General features: G+C 40.0%; 1 protein-coding gene across 4 annotated transcripts in view; it reads left to right on the forward strand.

Annotated features, from left to right (window-relative positions):
- Nucleotides 1-16,892, forward strand: part of VGLL4 (vestigial like family member 4) — a 122,904-nt gene extending 106,012 nt beyond the window's left edge. For all 4 annotated transcript variants that reach the window (XM_019537031.1, XM_019537030.1, XM_019537029.1 and 1 more), the window contains 3 exons: nucleotides 7,017-7,239; nucleotides 11,319-11,442; nucleotides 14,069-16,892. In XM_019537031.1, the coding sequence (XP_019392576.1) occupies nucleotides 7,017-7,239; nucleotides 11,319-11,442; nucleotides 14,069-14,337 (616 nt within the window). In that variant the 3' untranslated portion in view covers nucleotides 14,338-16,892. The remainder of the gene's footprint in view (nucleotides 1-7,016; nucleotides 7,240-11,318; nucleotides 11,443-14,068) is intronic.
- The last annotated feature ends 872 nt before the right edge of the window (nucleotides 16,893-17,764 follow it).

The following is a 17,764-nucleotide window of genomic DNA, read 5'->3' on the forward strand; positions in this document are numbered from 1 at the left end:
TATTCATGTAACCTTTTAGAAAAGTTTTATAAATATGTCACAACAGGCCATGGACTATATTAGGAGCCCAATCTTTAGGGGGTTCCCAGAAGCTCCTCTATAGATTAGTAAAGATTAAAGAAAACTTCTGTACCCAATGAGACTCAGTACTCAGTCTAGAAGGTCCCATTAACCATCTCTGTGATGCTTAGTTTCAATTCTCAATCTGTGGATTTCTCTCTCCATAGATAACATCTTATTTATTAACAGCAGTATATGGAGATGAGATGTTACAGACCTGATTACCTACCCATCAGCCTTCTTGTCTCTCTGCAAGTTTGTGTATCCTTACCTTTTTCTAAAAGTACAAAACGTCAAGAAGTTAAATAAGCAAAGGAGATAAAACAAGAAAAATGCACTTGTAAAAAAACAGTGACTAAATTAAGGCTTCCTGACCAGGGATTTAAATGAACATGATTTAAATCAAATCCAGATTCGATTAATCGAGTCTGCTCAGTCGTCATTTAGAGCACCTGTACATGTGCCCAGCACCGGCTCTGACATTCTAACAGTTCACTTTTAGAACGTCGGAGCAGGCATCATGCATGTGTATCGGTGCCTGAATGACTGTCTGGCTAGGAGGAGCAGAGCAGGTATCGATGCTTCAAGGTTCAGCATATAACTTCTGTAGATTCAGTGGATTTGCCAGTTACACAGAGCAGATCCTGCCATTTTACCACTTTCTCTGTGGCTGTCACCAAGCTCCAAAGTTTACAGGGGTCTAGCCATGTAAATCGGGTGCTCAACCTTCAGCCTGCAGGCCAAATGCAGCCAATTGCATCTGGCCTATGAGGCTTCCCACGGGGTGGGAAATTTGTTGGTGGGGGAACAGTGGCCATTAATACAGTCATCCTCCCCCTGACAGATTCCCAAACCACAAGACCCCACTGCCAGTCACAGGTGGGCCATGCCCCCTCCCTAATACCTGGATCAGAGTTGGGCCACACACTGCCTCCTCCTCCCTCCTGTAGGCTGGTTGTGGGGTCAGATGGTGCCCCTTCCCCCATGGGGCCAAGCCACAGTGCCTTTCCCTGCAGAGCTGTGCCAAGCCCCCTCTCCTCACAGGCCCAGTTTGGGGCCAAACCCTGCCTCCCCCCCTCCCCTGCTGGGCTGGTTTGGAGGCAGGCCATGCCCCTTCTCCTCTGTGGAGCCAGTCTGGTGGTGGTCCTAATCTGGTACCCAGGGTAGTCGTAGTAGGACCCTGTCCAGGTGTGGGGATGGGGGTGGGGTCATACCTCTTCCTACTGCAGGGCTGGCTTGGGGCCAGGGCCATTTTGGGGGTGGGTTGCACACCGTTTTGTTTCGGGCCATGTTGGGGGTGGGTTACACACCTTCCTGTATGGGGCAAGCCACGCTCCTTTTCTCCATGGAGATGGGCCAAGCCCTCTCTTCCTGAAGGACTAGTTTGGGGCTGGACCATGCTCCTTCTTCCCCACCCCACAGGGCTGGTTTGTGGGGAGGCCCTTTCCTCTTACCGAGCCAAGCTACACACCCTTTCCTCTGTGGAGCTAGGCCATGTCCCATCCTTCCACAAGGCTAGGTTGGGGCTGAGCCGTGCTCCCTCCTCTCCCTGTGCCTTGGGCCAATCCATGTTCCATTTTTCCTGCAAGGCCAGGCCACATCCCCTTCCTTTCCAGGGCCAGACTGCAGCTGGGTTGCCTCCTACCCCACTCTGTTTGGCCAGGTAGTACCCACTGCACTTGCCCTGGTGCCAGATCAGAACCACCAGCAGGATCTGGCCCACCTACAGATGGACCACTGCCTGTCTGGCCTGCTGGGGAAAAAGGTTGAGCACCGCTGGTGTCAATCATATGGAGGGAACTTAATGCTTCATTCATTTTACTCCACTTGTCTCAAACTGAGAACACTAAAGTGGCACATCATTCCTTTCATGCTGCCAGCCAAGGGCCAACTATCTCTTGCCTGATTTTTCTGTTGGAATCATAATATCATCAGTGTCTTATACAGGTATAAAATGGTATGTAAATATATAGACAGAAAGTTACATGAATTAAACATATTTGCTTTAATGCAGATAGATGAAGACTTATGGTATGAATTTTTGGTATCCTGAACATAATGTGTATTTGATGCAGATATTTAGAAAAAAACTGGGTGCTTTTCCATGTTTCTCATATCTGGTCCAGCTTTGTCTGTCTTGTCAATAAATGCAAACTTCTGGCATTGAAATCACAGCTATGGAGTAGAACTGTTAATCTGTTTGTTTTCACAGCAAAAACAGCTCCTTGTGTTAAAAAGAGATATTGGTTACTAAGTTAGGACTTATTTCTGTTAAAAAGAACAATAATGTAGGAAGAAAAAGGTTAAGCCAATGAAATATTAAATTTTCATCAACAGAAAGAATTTGGTTTTACCTCCTTGAAGTCCCAGCACTTTACAATGTAGAATACTATAGAGGTCTAAATTGTGGCCATATTACCTACATATTGCCTTTCTAATATGTAGTTATAAGAAGCATTGTAGTGCAACAGAAAGGATGAGCCACCTATATAACATAAATGATATAGATAAATGATAACTATTTATCATTAGTTTCCTTACATTTGAAAGCATTATTGAGACAAATTCTGCCTGTTTTGCTCGCTATGTTAGTTTTGCTGTGTTACAGTGTTAACTTCAGTGTTACTACTGTACACTAGATAATGACTCATTTTGAATGAGGTATACAGAGTTTAACTCAATTTCTGTATAGACCTAATCTGTTTTCTACAGAGTGATTTAATTTATTTCATGTCCATTGTTCTGGTTAACTCACTACAGTTACTTTTTGAACCCAAAAGTCCATACATTTAGACTTCAGTGTTCATGCTTAAAGAAACAACAGAGGATAACAGTTTGTGCATGGAATAAATATGTTCAGTACTGTATTGTAAGAGTAGGTTATTGTAATTTTAAATATAGAAACTGCTGTGCTTCCATAAAGTCACACATTCATATTTGTTATTGGCTCAGTCCAATGCAATCCAAAACTATATTTTTCTGAGTGCTGGTATTACACACTAAGCTGACTACATGCTACAAAGTGATCCTGGCAGACAGAAGGAGCCCTAAATCTTTTAGCGTGCTTGGATTTCACAACTGGTACTCAAATTATTTAAGGAAAGAGTGAATTCTTGTGTTTTTCTTTATAAATATTTTTCTAACATAATTTACAATGCAAAATAGCACTGGACACACTGGAAAATGTATTCTTACACACTTGTGCTTCTGCACTGGGCCACCCTCATAACATTTCAATCTAGAAGTCTAAAGTTACAGATGCCAACAGTACATTTGGTTTGTGCAAAGAAAGTGCCATCTCCCAGCGCGTGGGGAATGCTAAGAGTGGAGGATTGGAGCCTTTTGTGCACTAGAGCTCTGCAATGCCTGATCCTCTGCTTATGTGAGGGACCTGAATGGTGTATATTCCAAGTCCCTGCAACCCTAACATGTATGAAGGCTTAAGTGGCTCTGATTCATAGAGCCACAACTGGGTCGCCACAATACTATATCCACATGCAGCTTGGGTAGAGAAAAGAATGGTCTTCTCATCAGAAATCTCATTCTCGTGTGGAAAATGTATAATGGCTTTTCAACAAAACTAGACACTAAAAATAACACCTTGCTTCATAAATGTGTGTGTTCAGTCTAGATACAGAACAGACAGTTTAGAAAATATTTTAATTTCTTATCACATTATGCCTATGGTTCTACTGTCCTTATTATACTTTTGATCTCTTTCTTTCCCTCTCTCTTCCTCCTCTCCTCCCCCCCCCCACCATGTGTATATTTTAAATGTATTAAAATTAGGAAGGAGCATACATGTATGAACAAAAAAGGTGGTGGTGGTAGAGTACATGAGTATAAATGCATGTGTAGTTTGGAGTCTAAATAATATAGAGAAGACCATGTCAAGTTATGAAATAGCCATATCCAAATTAAAATATATTATTAAAAATTACTTGAAAGTGACTTATTTCTTTATCTATATTTTTAGCATAGCAGGTCACTTAACTGAAACATATGAGTTATCTTTAAACTTTACATTTTTAGTTCGCTAGCATTTTCTGTAAGTAGTTCCTCTGATCTCCAGTTTAAATTTCCTCTGAGAATTTATTAATGACAGTATACTGTTGTTATAGTCCAGTTTAACTGTCTGCCGCAGCAGAAGTAACAAACTCTGAGCAGCAGAGCTGTCATCAGTTCTGGCTCCGCTCACTCCGCTCTTGTATACTTCGTCACTTCTCTTGTTTTGTTCCCAGTCCTCTAGGGTTTCTGGGAGTTGCAGTCCAAACTGCAGTCAGCTTGGTTCTGTAGGATGGGCTCCCCTTGTCATCACAGTCCATCAGCCATCACGTTTTCTTATGTCCCTTTGCTATAAATTTTGATCATTAACGATACAAATATTTTTGGTCAATCTGTGACTGTGAGGTGAACTCACTATTTTGTGACATTTACTGATAAAAATCGAATCCTACCAAGCCTGTATATAGTTTTCATACATTTTGTAGACATTAGGGGCTCGAAGGGACCTCACAAGATCATCGAGTCCAGCTCCCCTGCCATAGGCAGGAAGTCTGCTGGGGTCAAATGATCCCAGCAAGATAAGCATCCAAATGCCTTTTGAAAGAGTCCAGAGTAGGAGCTTGCACCATCTTTGACACTCAGACTGTAAAGAAGTTTTTCCTTATGTCTAGTCTAAATCGGCCTTCCAGAAGTTTGTGGCCATTAGACCTTGTTATCCCTTGGGGAGCCCTGGTGAGCAACTGTTCTCCCAGATCCTGGTGCACCCCCCTTATATACTTATAGGTTGCCACCAAGTCCCCCCGAGCCAGGCTGAAGAGTCCCATGTCCCTCAGCCTCTCCTCATAAGGCTTACTCTTTTGGCCTTTGATGTGTGAGTGGCTGTCCTTTGAACTCTCTCAAGTTTATCCACGTCCCTCCTGAAGTGCGGGGCCCAAAACTGGATGCAGTACTCCAGCTGTGGCCTCACTGAAGCCAAGTAGAGTGGGAGGATGACATCCCTGGTTTTGCTTGAAATACATTGGTGGATGCATGCCAGAATTGGGTTTGCTTTGCCAGCCACAGCATTGCATTGGTGGCTCATATTCATTTTGTGGTCAAGCAAGACCCCCATGTCTCTTTCAGTCGTGATTTTAGCAAGCATAGCACTGCCGAGCCTGTAAGTATGATGCTGGTTTTTCCTCCCAAGGTGGAGCATCCTGCACTTCTAGGTTTTGGTCTGCCCATCTTGCCTTCCGTTAGCCTGTTGCTGATGGAACTTTTGCTAATTTTCTGCAGGATCTTTCCAGGGGGATGGATATCAGACTGATTGGCCTGTAACTTCCTGGATCTTCCTTTTTTCCTTCCTTTCTTAAAGATTGGGACCATGCTGGCTCTTTTCCAGTCCCCTGGTACCTCTCCTGAGCACCAGGAGTTTTCAAATATCTTAGTCATAGGCCGTGCTATGATGTCTGCTAGCTGCTACAGGACTCTTGGGTGCATTCTGTCCAGGCCTGTGGACTTATGGATGTCGAGCCTCTCAAGGTGTTCCCTCACTTGATCTACATCAGTTGTGTAGCATCTCCCACCCCCTGGATGTTTTGCAATACAATACAATAACTCTGTATTTTCCAGTTGTTGTTTTCCTTTCCATGTGAGCTGTACCACACTGTATTTATTTATTACAGTGATATGCTGCCTGTCTCAAATGTGCAGTGACATCTTTACTGAGTGGCAATTTAAATGTTGAATAATATTGTCTACATCTTATTTTTTTTTAAATAATTTTAACATTATAGAAGTTGTTCTCTCTTCACACCAGCATCATTATAAAGTCGGTCCTGTATCATGATGGAGTGAGTTAAGGGCGGGAAAACTATTTAAATGGATTTCCTTAAGGGTTATCCATACTGAGTATTTGGCAGCCTCATTCTCTGTGTTCTGCTCTTACTCTTAAGATATTCTCATGCTGCCTTTTGCTGCCTTTTCACAAAGCCATGCATCTCTTTCATTCTTGACACACAAGATGAACTAAGCATGACACACCGGTACCACATTGTCATACCAGGGCTTGATACTACTTAAACAATACTGGGATTTTCAAGATTGCCAGTCAAATAAATGTTTGGACATATCTGTGGTTATAACCTATTGCATTTAGCAATTTAAAATGAGTACAATTATTTGTCCCATCTCTTGAAGGTTTTGACTGTGTTTACTTGGCCTGTGAAAAAATCTGATATAGCTCTCTTAAATATAGTTTAAAAGGAGAAAAAAAGCAATATCATTTTAACAGCAAAAGAAATGGTGAGTGCATCTATTCAGGTTTACTGTTCGTCAGACTGAAATTCATCTTTGAAGGGAAATTCATCTGGGGGTGAAAGAAAGTGCGTGTATTTGAGATCAAAAACCCCCCACAGTGCATTCTATTGTTTCATTTGTTTCATGTAAGCTTTTTTCCTTTGGTAGATTACTACTGATTTTTACTAGTGTCACTGGGTGTCTTTTAGTCTGAACACATTCTTCTAAGACTAGCACAGTTTAGAAAAAAGCACTACTATTACTAGGGCAGAATAAGCTTTTCGGTACTCTAAATTGGGACATTTCTGCCCTTAACAAAGCATGGTCAGGACAGGATGATTCAACGCTTAATGCCTTTAGATGAATATCTAAAAAAATTCTAGTGAAAAATGAGACAGGATGTTAGCTGACCGTTTGGAAGCATAAATCACTTGCGTATAAAAGCATGTGTTTGGAGTGAAATGGTTGGACAGACGGGGAATAATACATTGTTGATCTTTCCATACCTTTTCTCTCAGAACTAAGGAGCATGCCATATTCCCTAGTGTTTTTCCGAAGGCCTCTACCTTGTAAATCCTATTTCCATTGTTATAGGACAGCGAGGCCCTTCTTCAGAGTTTTGTCACCTGGTGGTAAAATAACTGTCTGCCCTTTTTTTCTTTTTAACTTAATAGAAACAAGACTGCCAATGGGGATTATCGGAAGGAGCACAGAGAAAGGAGTCGCAGCCCAATAGAACGGGCTGCTGCGCCAACAATGAGCCTTCATGCTAATCACATGTATGCCTCAATCCCAAGCCTGACCATGGATCAACCTCTAGCACTGACCAAAAACAGCATGGATGCAACCCGAACAGTCAGCATCACGCCCACGCTGACTTCTCTGGAACGGCAGCAGGTACTTGGCTTCTAGATTGACAAGAGACTCTAGTGCTTGTAGGAAGCCTTGCTGTACACACACTGATGACTTCCCAGACATAAACAGAATATGTGGTGAATGACAATAGGTAGGCGAAAACATTATTCAGGCAAAACCTATTATTTATTTAGTTTCACAGTTTTTTAAAGATACGGAGCTATCACATTTCAGTGCATTTCATGTGGAAAATTGGCCAGCTTGTTTGAAGTACAAGTCCTCTTAAACTCATACCTTAATAACCCATCTATTTTATGTTTTGATCAGCTAGTTAATGTGCATGTTTAAAGTAGAAATGCAAGGCTGCTGAAACACCTGGTTCACTTTGCCCCAGCTGCAGTTTAGCAGGGCTCCAGTAGATAGCAGCTGGTAACATCTCACAGGTACAAGGACAGTTAGCCATACTTTTTTACCTTTTGAATATCTCTCACCCTGCTGCTGAAGAGGGAGTATGTTCTATCATTGTTTCTTTTATAAAGCGGTACCAAACAGTACTGAAGGGGTCTTCTTTCTCTATAATAGCTTCACTTTCTGATCCAAATAAAGGAGCTAGCATAAGGCAGGATCTTAAGCAATGGTACAGTCCTGCTGGTATGGTGTTGTAGTGGGACTTTTCCCCCATGTGGTGTGCAGTGTCCACTTCATTTAAACAATCCCTACAGTTGCGCAGAAAGGTGGTTTGTAGTGCATGCTAAATAATCCTCCAGGATTCTATAGCTATCAAACATTCTGTTCCTTTAGAACTGAAGAGGATGAAAAGTCAGGGGTTTTGTTTGGGCAGTAACATACTAGAGGTTGCAGCAAGCTGCAGTGTGGGAAGTTCAGCTGAGATGCATACACCCTTACCATGGTTGACTGCAAAGAGGTGGAGGCATCTTTCAGATATGGGAAAATTTCCACTTGTCATAATTTACAAGGGTTTTCCCAATATAGCTTGCAAAGTATTGCAAAAACTAGAATATTGTTTTTTCCCTCAACCTCTTTTAAGGTTCAGCAGTACAATCCTTTGCCTACAGGTCTTGTGTATATGTCCAACCAAGGCTATTCTTTTAACGTTTTTGTCTGAGTAGAAATGACCAATTTATCCTCAGATTGCTGCTATCTTGCTTTTGTTCTGTACACAACAGTTCTTTTCTGCCTCTCAACAGTTTTTTTCAGTGATGACAGGAAGAGGAAGGGACAGCCGTCCATTTGATGACATACGTACTCTTTAATAGTACCGCTGCTGTTTCTCAGCTTGCCACGCTGCTGGGCTTTTTTTGGAAAATGGTCATACTGGACTCTGCTGACCTTAGCCAGATTTTTCTTCTTTTTTTTTGGTTAACTTTGACGTATTGAGCTGCGTTGCAGTTTAGTTTCTTGAGGAAATAAGATGGTGAAGTGAGACCTTGCTGAGATAATAGTACAGAAATCAAGTAGGACTAATAATGTGTATGGAAAACTGGAAGCTCTAAAGTGATTGTACTTTATGTTGAAACCTGTCTTAATATTCTACATAAAGTGTATCTGCTGCTGTTTCAAAAGAGTTGTAGGAAAAAACACTGTGTTTGGACTAGTGCACTGGTGATTCAGCAATTATAGTCACTGTGACTAAATTCTTTGTAGCCTCTCCTGTATTTGCACAATGTGGAAAAAGCCTAGACAGGGTTAATGCAGACCTGAGGAGGGTACTTTATGTCCAAAAGCTTGTCTACTATCATTCCCAACTATACATTTGGTTCAGTAGAGGATATCACCAAAAAATCCTTGCACATTTCCTGGACCACGCTGACAAAAACATTCCAATCCTACTAATGTTAACAGACATTCTTGTGAAGTCCAAAAAATGATACAAAAAGGAAATTCACCCTTCTGTCGTATGCCTGAGTAGCCATAGATAAGTGTGTGTATATGTATAAAATAAATATTTTTGGAGAAACACACCTGGAGCCAGGTAAAGCCAATAGTGTGCAGGCAGTCCTTGGACTTACGACACAATTGGTTCCTGAAAACTGCATCTTAAGTCAAAACATTGCAATTTAGAACCAATTTTTCTAATAAGAAACAATGTTATAAATGTGGGGTTCCTGAACCAAGGCCCGATACCCTATTTTCACCAAAATACCCCAGAATTTTGTACTCGATCAATTATAGATGAGTAATATAGCTACATTAATGTATTATTAATTAATTAATTAATAATTAATTAATGTACTAATATTGTAAATAGCAATCATATTGCTATGGAAGGACTTCTTTGAGGTGACTTTGCTGGACTTTTTGAAGGGCTCTTGGTTGGACTTTTTGAAGGGTTCTTGGCTGGAATCGTCTTGGAAGTTTTGGCTGCAGTTTTTTCTGGAGTCTTGTCTGCTTTCTTAAAGAAAGTGTCCAAGGAAGTTTGAACAGATGTTCTCCAGGGAGATGAGCAATGCAGCGAACTTTTTTGCTGGTGTGGCGTTGCATCGGATCAAGTGTTGTAAAGTTGAAACTGACGTCATAAAGTTGAAATAGGGTGTCAATTTATAAACGTTGTAAGTGGAAAACATTGCAACTCAAAATGTTGTAAGTCGAATGCCTGTATTCATCTAGCCATGTAAAATGTCTGTAAAATTAAATTTCTTACTCCTGTGCCTGGATGCAAAGTAATCAAGTAATTGGAGCATTTTTCCATTTTGTTTACTTTAACTTAAGTACATTTGACTTTGTTACCACCATAGTAAAATTCAAACGGTATTGTTGCCTATCATATCTAGAAAAATAATGCAAAGAATCCTATCCTACTTATTTTGCTTTATGTAGCTGACACTTGACTTAACAGCTTTAATCTTGTAAAGAAACAAAATCTCTGTTCAGTTTGCGTAGGCAGAGCTAATGCTGAACAATTCAAGCCCTTCCCTTCCCCTTTGTATTTCTCTGTTCCATTGACTTTGTGTTGAGGATAGATGGAGTACTCTTTGCAGTTCACTGTGAAAACTTCACAGATGTTTGGCTAACTCTGGGGTCTTGTGTTAATGTTTCAGATTCTCAGTGTTCATTTTATTCATCTATGACAAGATGAGATTTTCTCATTGTAAAATATATGAAAAGTTTTTAAATACTTTTGTTCAAGTATATGGGTTTCATTAAGGCAGAAACCAGGATCAGTACTTTTATACAAGTTCCGATTTGTCATCTGAGTATTAAGTGGAAAAAGTTATACTACCTTAGAATGTACCTGTTTAAAATCTATAATGGAAAGTTTAATTAAGGTACCTAGTGATGGAGTAGTTTGGAAAAGATCACTTGTATTTGTAGGAAATGGAAGAATGGCTCCAATATTGCTCAGGGTTTTGTTTTGTTTTTTGTTACCTTTCATATTTCATATCAATATGGAGAGTGTGGTTTGGTGGCCACAACACCGAGCTGAGAATTCATTAGGCTGGGGAAGTAATTTTATAGGCACACTTTAAGTTTATGATAACTAGTCAAGGCATGCTTTATTCATTTGGGGTTTGTGTGCGCAGAACTGAAAATCCATAATGCACTAAAATGAAAATGGTGCTTATAAAACCAAGACTTACTATGTTTATTATGCATATCAAGGAGCAGTCTGGAAAGAGAATACTTTGAGTCTTAAAATGGGTGATAGCTGGTATAACCATGCTGTAAGGTGGTTAAAATGAGTAAACCTGCTGTAAAGGTTGCTAGGTCATTCCATAGAGCAGTCATTTTTATATAATTATTTTTATCAAAGGTGCAGGGGACCCAATTTCATTACCAGTTTTCAAGTTCTATAAAAAAAAAAAACAAAAAAAACTGTACCTGCATTTTTATTTTAAGCTGTCAGTGCAAAGTACAGAGTGGGATTTGTCTGCTTGCAGTTTAATATACTGCACTGAATGAGACTGGGGATTACTGGCACTGTGAATTGCTTTTTTTATCTTGTATGTAATGCAGTGAGTGCATTTGCTTGCAGCTGATAGAGAACCTGGTTAAAGTTATTTCAATTCACATATGCTGTTCAAGTGATTGTGTGATGAACAACTGCTGGTGTTTGTTTCAGTGACCCTGTTGAAAGACAGTTGTGTTCTTTATCCTCACAGAACCGTCCATCTGTAATTACATGTGCCTCTGCAAACAACCGTAACTGTAATCTCTCACACTGCCCCATTGCCCACAGTGGCTGTGGTTCAGCTGTGCCAACAAGTTATAGAAGACCATCTAGCAGTAAGTTATGCTTCTACACTGTTTCCTTTCCAAGGCTTTGGGCTTGCATGGATTTATAGCTAGATTTTCCAAAGACCGTTAAAAACTGTCATTTTTATTGAAAAAAAGGTATGGTTTGTCCTGTTGCTGGATCTTGCTATTGTCTTAGAGCTTATGTAATGAATTGGCATTTCCACCTTAAATATAATAAGAGTAAAACTTTTATTGTGATCATTTTTCGCACAAAATTATTGGGCTCTATTTGCTTTTGATTACTTTATCAAAATGAAAATAACATTTCTTCTAATGGTCAGCAGAGCAGACTTATCCTGGGCTGCCAGGCAAGCCTAAGAGTCTTTGCAGTGGTGCAGAAACATGCCGGACTAGAATTTCAGTAGTTATTTGAGTTAGTATGAAATCAGGCAAGGAGGTAGGTTAGGGTAACATGTTACAGACTAACTTGTTCAGAAAAAATCAGATGCCTATAAAAACATGCCTCTCTCAAATCAAAACAAATGCTGCGGGGTTTCCTTGTAGCAAAAAAACAAAGACAAACCAAAAAAAAGAAAGCCCACCAAAAAAAAAAAGTGGCACAGTGCATGCTACAATACCATGCAGTGGAACAAGCAGAGGCTTGGTCCTCCAAAGAGACACTCTGGCTGCCAGCCAGAACATCTCCTCTCCTCCATTTGTGCCCTGGCTGCTCCAGCACACTTGGAGCTACGAGGAGCTGGACAAGGGCAGTTTACCCAAAGCGAGAGACAGTGTCCCGCAACAAAGTACACGTGCAGGGGTTTGCGCTGAGAGACAAAGTAGTGGCACAAAGTTGCACCTCTACTATTTGTATCTCTGTAGGTGCATGCCCCTGCACATCTGGATGTGGCCTGTGGTGCCACTTTTCCCTGCCTTCTGATTGGAACTTGGAGGAAAGTTGTGCATCTCTTAAGGATGGAACAAAATTCAGCTCATTCTTTAGCTGTGTTTAGCAGATCTAAGTAATGCATGACAAACAGCAAAAACTAATCACATTTTGTAATTAAATCTACATAGACAGACCTTTGTGCAAGCACTGAGTCCCATTACAGTTCTTATTTGTGTCTCTTGTCATTGCTTAACTAGGAAGGTTCTATTTTTACGTATTTATCAAAAAGCAGCAATGGAGTGGAAGCACTTTTTTCTGGTGTTTTAATTTTTTTTTAATGATCAAAGAGAACAATAAGTAGGTATTGATGTGTGTTTTCAATTGAAACAATAGCAAACCCGGCACCATAAAATCCCGAACTCCTTCTACCACTTCCTCTCACATGCTGAATGCTTTCCAGGATAGGGTTCTGTTTATAAAGCCACATGCCTTCATTGCAGTCATCTTTGCCCTCAGCCTACTCTGAGCTGTGCTGTCTTTCCAAGTCCATTACATAATGCACCACAGAATATTTAGGCTTCTGCCATGTTCGGAGGCCTTGGAGTCCACAAGAAAGCAGGTTCCCCTCCAAGTTCTCTGATTGGCTGCTCTGTCAAACTAAGTGGAGAGTGGTTGCTATACTCCTGCTTTGCAGATGTGCTGGAGCTTTCCTCCAGTACAGGTTTTAACTTTAATTCCCATTACAATGTTTTATTGAAAACTTGATACTTTCTTTCCCAGTGGTGCAAGCCTGCTCCCCATCACATCACTGTCCAGAGCACAATCTTTCCATTCCCTCTTACAGCCTGTACGCACGAGCAACACTTTCAAAATTACCTAAGTCTCATGGAAAGGATTTGGGTTCCTTAGGCCATGTCTTTACACAGAGGTTGTATCAATGTGGTGTAACCTTCTTTGTTTGGATGCCAGCCAGTTTTAGCAGTGGCAAATCCTGCAGTCTGCAACAGGAATATAATTATTTCTCTTTAAACAAAGAAATTATTCCACTGCACCCCTTCACTGACACTTAGATTTTGTATCAATATGCATAGTGTATGCTGAAAACAAGATTCAGAAGTCCAAATCACTTTTGAATATTATACCCAATATAAATACTGTCATTAGTATTTCATTACAAGCATCTGTCAATCTGACTAAGCAGTGTGGACCAACAACTATAAGAAGGAATAGCAGTTTGCTTCCAATCCTGGCTTCTAGCAAAATGCAGAATCCTCTGAAAAAGTCTTTTTCATTGGAATGGCTGCCAGATTAATGTTAAACACTTCCAGAAAATGTTTTCTCTTCGTTTCTTTGGGGTGTATCTGTACTTGGCATACCATTTGCTTGAAAAGAACATAGTGAATCCTTTCAGTAGCAAGCAGGGACTCAGCAGGGTATAATGACATGGAATGGGAAACTGGCAGATTTTTAGGATGATAAAACACCTTAGCATGTCATTTGCATAAACTTTGAAACAGCAAACACTTTGCAACATAATAAGAGAGAATTATTTTCAACTTTGACCTGCCTCTGTTGCAGTGGTTACTAACAACTGATGTTCTCTCATTTATGGGTATTCACAGCCTCCCCTTTTCTAGAACAAAACAATGTGAAAAACCCAGGAGAAAAAAACAAACAGATCCAGATCAGCTGTAGGGTAACTGAAGAAAAGAGGACCCTGAAGCCTGTAGCACCTGGAGTCTGCATTGAAATAACTGATTTTTCCTACCTGTTCTCCTCCTCTAGCTACCACTGCCTGTGATCCAGTGGTGGAAGAGCATTTCCGCAGAAGCCTTGGCAAGAATTACAAAGAGCCTGAGCCAGTGGCAAACTCTGTCTCCATCACAGGATCGGTTGATGACCACTTTGCCAAAGCACTTGGGGATACATGGCTTCAAATTAAAGCTGCAAAGGATGGAGTGTCTAGCAGTCCTGAGTCTGCTTCAAGGCGGGGCCAATCTTCCCCTTCTTCCCACATGATCAATCACAATCACTCACCCTCTGTAGTCTCATGAAGGGAGGACCGTCATGTTTGTGAATTTGCATGGTTTGACTGAGCTTTGAACAGTGCTTAACGAATAGTGTTGGGGAAGGAGAGATTAGTTTTCAACACATTTTTGTGTACTGACTTGGTATTTGTCAAGGGTGCCCTAAAGGCGATAGCAGGAACTATTTCATAAAGATTTGTCTGATGTAGTGCATCCTTTTTCCCTGCCTCGGTTACCAAAGAAACCTCTGATGAAAATCTGCTGCCCTTTTAAAATATATGCACGCTAATCCACAGAAAAGCCATTACACATAGTTGTTTGACTCAGATGTTTTTGCTTTTGTTAGCTTCTTGAGACTAGAATTTGTCTGGTTTGCTTTCATTGCCTTTTTCTTTCTTTCTGTGAAGTACTTTTGTATGTATATACTTGAAAAGAACTGTCATGTATGATTTGCACTATTGGAGGAGGACTAAAGTTGCATGGCAACTTTATGCAAGACGTTAATATTCTGAGGGCAAACTGCTGAAAAAAAGGTTTAAGGATGACATTTTTATCTGCTTGATTATTTTCTTAAAGCAAAACAGCTTTAGAAGGGGAAGTCTCATACAGGTTATAGGTCTTTCTCTCTTTAGACTTCAGGTGTTTAGTGCTTGCAACTGGACTGCATAATTTACAAAACACGGGCATTTAACTGTTTCCTAAACACTGCAGTTTGTTAGAATAGAGTTGAGGTTGGAGGGTTCAATAGTGCTTAAAGATGCATGTTTTACAAAAAAAATAGCTGGTATCTATTAATGTATAGACAGTAAGAACCATAATACTTATTAGCTTTTCTTCAGAATTAGTTTATTTTTGTCAGTAACAGTCCTAGATATACTTACTGCTGGTACAGTTGTACTCTATGATATTTGTATTTGATATTCACTTTAGTAGCAGCCAGCAAAAAGAGGACAGCCTCAGGACAGGCCTCAAATGAAGCAGTTTAGAAATATATGATGTGTGGTACAGGATGCTACAGCTTTGCGCATGACTGAGTAATTATTAATGTTTGCAGCATTGTCTGCTTAACACGAAGTTGCTTTCTCAAACTTAGGTCTGTGTAATCCAATGATAACTAGCTATGGAAACTGTTAACTTTAAATATCTTCGCTGGACAACAGATTGTTATAGTTTGTGAAATATGATCTTTAATGTTTTAAGCTTACTCAAACCTATGCCAAGGCAGCATACATTCCTCCATTAGAAAATGTTATACAGGTATTATCGCATTTATTATCATTTGCTATATTAATAGCTACTAACTAGAAATTAGGTAATAGAGGCAGGCATAAAAACACAGCTGTGTTTAATACTAAAGAGCTTCTCTTCTTTTTTTGTTAAATATAACTACTCTCCCCCCCATACATTCCATCATCCCAGTACAGTTACAGCTAGATCTTTTTTATACTGGGTTTACCTGAAAAGACTGGTTCAGTGTGGAAAGTTATGACTAGTTGGAAAATGAACTACATGTGATGTATTATGGACTGTGTTACAGTATTGGGTCCATTGTGGCTTTTTTTCCTTTTTTTCCCCCCTTTTTTATGTTAAACTATTTAATTTGAAAAAGGCACAGGGTAGAAGAGATCAGGGGACTGGCTTGGACTCATATGGCTGCTCAATTTTTCCATTAATTTTTTTTTTTTAAACAAAAAAAAGAAAAAAAAAACCCTAAGGCCCCCAGTTTTACACATTTCACTACCATTTTACTGGGTAGTCAACACTTATCTGCTTTGGCATTCAATACCCTACACTTGGTAGGAAGATTATTAAAAGAACACTTTTTTTATATAGGTAACTTTAAGACCATCGTTACGCTGTGCGTAAAGAATGTACAGAGAAATTTGTAGGTATTTTTTGAGGAACAATTAATTTGTTAATGATATGTAGCTATTTAATTTTCCCCTTTCCTTTATTGTAATCATTCTTTTTTTTTGTTTGGAGAAAAAAGTTGATCTTTTTTTGTTGTAGATTTGTCTGTAATACAGTAAAAGTGCAGGAACACAGTTATTCTATGAGAACACTGCATTAGCATTAATAGCCACTAGTTTGTTATTGCTACAGGCTACTGAGCATTATAACAGTAAATACTAATTCCTTAGATGGACTCTGTGGAAAATGTGACTCCTACGTTTCTTTGTAAACACAAGATAATGTTTTTAAAGTTAATATTTTCAGTAATAGCTGTTTTACAAGGTCGCATTTACTTATCTGAGATAGGTAAATGGATTTGGGGGGCAATAAAGATTTAATGTGCTCTGTCCAGTAGAACAAATACATTAAACACAACTAAGCCAAAGGGTTGGGGGAGGTAAAAGGAAAATCAACTAAACTCACTGTAATAACACATAGTGAAGTTTCTTCACAGAGCCACGTTCTCTACAGTTAAGTTTAAAAGATTCTCTCCACGTCTGTAAATCTGTAATATACCGTTCTTTTGTGGCCTTGTTTCACCTGGGGAAAAAAAAAGGTTTGGCAGGCCATCTTTTTTTTTTGTACTTTAAAAGTAGCCTTAAAGAACAATAAAGTGCTCTTAAATCACAGTGTCCTTATCCTTGTTCTTTATACCTTACTCCCTTTACATCTCCCCAGGACAGGGCCCAGTTTACTGGGAGGGAAAACAGTGCCAAGTCACTCCCCATTTTTCCTGATTTTTCTGTCCTCTGCACTTGGAGACCAAGTAGCTAATGGTAGCAGCCTCCATTGTAGCGCTTGTTTGTGAGGCAGAGCAGTTGCTAGGTAATGCTTGACAAGGAATGGAGTCCACTGGAGCCATCAAAGAGCCTTGTGCTGCAGCAGAGGATCTGAAAATACCAACAGCTTTGGGAGCTCTCTCTGCTTCCGGTAGGGGTAGAAATGCCATTGAAACATTGTTGGCAGAATTCCGATTGATCAAGTCATTGAAAGATTTTCCAGAAACCTTCCTGAGGAGGGTTAAAGCAGCTGTTCATGTTTCTAATACAGCCACTAAGCAGTTACTGCTTTTGGTGAGAGAGAATAGAGCTATTCATACGTTTCTGTACTGTTTGAACTATGAAAAGATTGTCTTCATTCCTTTCCACTTTGTCCTATTCCTTACATTTGTGAAGTTTATTTGTTCTGTACAAAACTACCTCCATACACTTTCCATTGACAGCAGTTGTATCTGAACCCAGGCTGTGCACTGCTTAGCACTAAGAATAGAGACAAGGATACACTGCATTATAGCACCACCTTAGAAAATGTGGACTAAGAAAGGGGATTTTGGCAGGAGACAGTTCACTTGACCTGAAGCGTCCCTAAATTATGTTTGCTATTACCCAGTTGTAAAAGAATTCAGAAGAATCTCAAAAACTTCTTCACTTGAATGGGAGCAATTTCAGCAGAGGCTGTAGAGTCTGTATTCTAAAACATGACAATTCATTATTGAACCTCA

The sequence above is a fragment of the Crocodylus porosus genome, unplaced genomic scaffold (genome assembly GCF_001723895.1).
Source record: "Crocodylus porosus isolate Cpor-Errol unplaced genomic scaffold, CroPor_comp1, whole genome shotgun sequence".
Classification (NCBI taxonomy): Eukaryota; Metazoa; Chordata; order Crocodylia; family Crocodylidae; genus Crocodylus; species Crocodylus porosus.